This window comes from Puntigrus tetrazona, unplaced genomic scaffold (genome assembly GCF_018831695.1).
Source record: "Puntigrus tetrazona isolate hp1 unplaced genomic scaffold, ASM1883169v1 S000000008, whole genome shotgun sequence".
Classification (NCBI taxonomy): Eukaryota; Metazoa; Chordata; class Actinopteri; order Cypriniformes; family Cyprinidae; genus Puntigrus; species Puntigrus tetrazona.
The window spans coordinates 1,368,317-1,372,528 of record NW_025047688.1 but is presented as its reverse complement, the minus strand read 5'-3'; the positions used below and the strand labels follow the sequence as shown (position 1 = coordinate 1,372,528).

The 4,212-nt window shown below is 36.8% G+C and overlaps 1 protein-coding gene across 1 annotated transcript; it reads left to right on the top strand.

The window, feature by feature from the left end:
• Positions 1 to 868: 868 nt before the first annotated feature.
• Positions 869 to 2,121, top strand: rprma (reprimo, TP53 dependent G2 arrest mediator candidate a). The gene has a single exon (XM_043229647.1). The coding sequence runs from the start codon at positions 1,104 to 1,106 to the stop codon at positions 1,413 to 1,415; it is 312 nt and encodes a 103-aa protein (XP_043085582.1). The 5' UTR covers positions 869 to 1,103; the 3' UTR covers positions 1,416 to 2,121.
• Positions 2,122 to 4,212: the final 2,091 nt, after the last annotated feature.

Genomic DNA, 4,212 nt, shown 5'->3' with positions numbered 1-4,212 from the left:
AAAAGTCACGTTTTTAAAATCAACCAGGTTCATTTCTGAAGACTGGCCAGCAGATGGAGACAGTGACATGTCAACGATGTCCTGATGATAAAGCACAGAGGAGTTGACAAAATTCATTTCAAATAAATGCTCAGTAAATATAGGATATACAAATGTCATTATGATGTTCTCTATAACAATATTATTTAGAAACAGGACCTCATAAAATATAAAACTTATACATTTTATGGGTGACTTTTGTCTTTTTGACTTTATGGCTACAGCATATGATTTAGTTTAGAAGAGGGGTCATCAAACTTGATCCTGGAGTCCTTAGTTTGTTTTTGGTTTTTTTAATTCAGCATTCTTTTTTTTTACTTTTTAACACTGAAACTTTTTAAATCATTTTTGAAACCTTTTAAACGTGCTTTAATGTAAAATTTAAAAAATGTCAATGTAAATAATGTAACGTAAAATTCGACAAATTTCTCTGGGTCGCCACAAAGGGGTTTATTATCGATCTCAAGGTGAAGACATTAACATGATCTAATATCTATATTCAAACAGTTGTGGCTCAGTTCTTTGGCAGATGGCAAATATATGGCCTCAGTTCATGGCGGATGTAAAATTTGAATTTTTGTGTTTGAAGCGTTTGAATTCGTGAAGTGTTTTCCGTGTAAATGTAAACTATTTTATTCTTTTAACCATGTATTCTTAATGTTAAAGACTATGCTATATAAGCATTCGCAAGCTTTATTCACTGACCGTTAGACGGTTGTTTTTAAATTTTCCTCGGAGGACTGTAATAGCACAAGTTCTGCTGTAGGTGGCGCCACAAAGACATGAACTTGTGAGAGAGGGGAGTAGCAGTCACCTCCCATCGGCTCATTTTAACCGAGCAGGTGTGATGTTGAGCAGAAGAGCTCTGTGTAGTTCCAGTGAATCAGAGCAGGAGCGCGTCATGGGACGCCAGTACGCCAAAGAAGAGACGCTGGATCGCTGCGCCTGACTTTAAGGACACTTTTTAAGCCATTTCTCACTCGCTCGGACGCCCAGAACGGAACTGCTTGATTTCTCGGACTTTTCAAAGTATTCTTTCTGGACGGTCTTTTGAATTAGCAGACATGAATATTACATTGAACCAAACGGACAGCGGAATCTTCTCCAACCGGACCGAGGAGATCCTTCTGTGCTGTAACTTCTCGTCGGTTGTGACGGACAACGGCTTCACGGCGGCGGCTCCGGACGAGAGGAGCCTCTTCATCATGAGAATAGTTCAGATAGCGGTGATGTGCGTCCTCTCCCTCACCGTGGTCTTCGGTATCTTTTTCCTGGGGTGTAACTTGCTGATCAAGTCGGAGGGGATGATAAACTTTTTGGTAACGGACCGGCGACCCTCGAAAGAGGTAGAGGCGGTCATCGTGGGCGCGTACTAGAGACGTGATGAGGATTATGCACTGCCGTGACATGAAGTTTGTGTACCACCTGATGGACGTGTATTTTGATGGCATATTTGCGAACCGGACACAGTGGTTTTTTTTGGCTCTTTAAAAAAAACTATCATTTGGAAATCAACTGAATTAACGCGCCCTCTCCGTTTTGCGCACACCCTTTTTTCCGCTCCTACACGTTCAAGCGCTTCTTTATGACACGAACCACCCAGATGTCAAATCAGATACAGGCACGGAATCTTACATTTGTCATCGAAAACATTTTTATGTAGAAACACAGCTGTTTGCACATATGGACCGTTTTTAATGGTTGTTATCTTTAAAGCACTGCACGGACTAATTATTTGTTGTTTAACGAGATCAAAGCACCATATGTTTAATACAATAAATTCACGTTTCGATTAAGAATTTTTTTCTGTCTTATATGTTTTTATTATTAGCCAACATTATGCTCATTCTGTGGGGATGTATAAGATGAAATTTGCTTTTTCAAGCCGATTAAAAAAATGTAGTGGACAATTTTAAGGGTCAGAACAAGCATCTATGTATAGAAACAACACATATTTACCTTCATTTAAAACGAGTCTTACTAAAAAGTGTTTGCTAATGTGTTTTAGATCTTAGATTTTATTCTGATATGCAGACTGATGCACTTGTCCTGTACTGTTCTGCCGCAAAGGAAACTTTCTATTAAAGCCAATACAATTTATTTCTGTTTATTTGCCAGCACCCATGATTTCAAAGATCAGAATAATTGTCACAGCTCGTTAATTTAAATGGATGTGGTGCTAATAAGCGGCACATATTTTCCTTGAACATCTGTCTGTGCCTGTCTTTTTCGGTCTTCCTGCCCTGCGTGTAGATATTTGGGGACATTTATAAATAACACTCTATAAGACAGTTATGCACACAATACACTGACACACCTTTTTCAGACCAGATAAATCTAAGGCAAGTGCAGAAGTCCCAAGGGTTTTACAAAGAGGATGATAATCCTTTGCCATTTTTAATTATCCGCAACCTAAATTACAGCATATAAATTCAAATACAATTTTAAGGATCGCTTATTTGAATGCACAATTAAGCAATGCAATAGTGCATTTTATGCAGGTAAAACAGGCTTTCTGTTGCTCGGGTTTGGATGATTAAATGGAATTCATCAGTGGTTGGAGTTCAAAGGTAAACTAATTAAATTCAGTTAGCTGTTACCTAATCAGACAGCAACACAGCCCATCCTGTTTCAGCATGGCTATCAATAATCACAACGCTTCTGTTTTAATGTGTAACCACAGACCTGTAATTTTTCATAATGTTGATATCGCCAAGATTAGACTAAATTAGCCTGCACGAACGGGTAAATCTCTTCTAAATGTGTTTACCAAGGCAGGCGTAGGGCTGTTGATGAAAAAGGCCTGCCACTTTTAAGACACGTCTATTTATAAGAGTGTCTGTGAGAGCTGAGAGCTTGTTAACTTCACAATGAATAATTTTGCAGCAGCCGCTTCAGCACTGAGCCAGATACTACGCAGGGATCAACTTTAACGGAGAGAACCGGCCTGTTCGTACAATCGTGATTTTACACCTCCCGTGAAAGATATTTAAATATTCAGAGTCTCGTTCATTTTTGATTCTGTCTAAATATTGAAGATCCCACAAAAGAAAAAAAAAATGAAATAAAATGCCGCAATTCTCATTAGCTGACTCATAACATTTGCATTTGGTTTAACATTTGCAGAGATATTTTAGCCCTACTTGTGTGATTTGCGTTACGTACTTCCAGGGCACTTAATGTGGGTACACCTCATATTGAAGTTGCATTTAGAACATCGTTTAATTTACATAGGAGGCCACTTGCGTAACATTTACATTATTTGGGAGTTTTTTGCCATGTGGTTTTGAACAGAAGTATACCATAAAGCTAACCAAAAAAATGTAACTGTCTAAATGTATACTTGTAGCATACAGGTACTTAAAATCATAAAAATGTATTTTTTTATTAGAATAATAATGAAAATCTGCAGATAATATGATGTTAATTAAATAACATTCCACTTAAGTGTACCTAAAGAAAGCACTTGGCATTCAATTGGTACACTTTTAAAACACACACTTAATGTCAAATTAAACATTTACTTTAAAGTTAACTTCATTTAAATGAAATTTATTTAAGTTAAATTATTGTTTATATAATCTTTTATCATGCTTTAAGCAAGTAGAACACATCCTAAAACACATTTAGTAGCCTACTTGATTGTAATTTTTACTGTAGTGCTATTCATTGCAAGTTCATATAATAAAGCGTGTAACTACAAATATACTGAAATGCATAACAAATATATGACATTAATATATTTTTTTTCCAAAATAAATGCTTGTCAGTACATTTGGCTGCACGCTTTAACACAATGTCAAAGACAATAAACGTAATTATTACATAAATATGTACTTAAGTACTGTTAGGTTCAACTAATTCAATTTCAAAACTTTTTTCAGTTTGCACTTAAGTATAAGTTTTTAAAACAGGTTTTAATGTTTGGTATGGAAGGAAATGCTGGCTTTCTGGCTGAGAGCGTTAGTTTTTAAATAGAGAAGATATTGTCTTCCTCATGTCATGTCTGCTCCTGTCATGAGTCTGATGGCAGGGTGGCAATCGAAAGGATGCGGCGGCGCTGACACGAAGGAAGGCGATCGTTTCATGATTATTCTGCATGGCTACATCTAACCACATCTCCCGAAATATACAGTGAATCATTGTGTGCTGTGTTGAAATTTTTTTATCTAG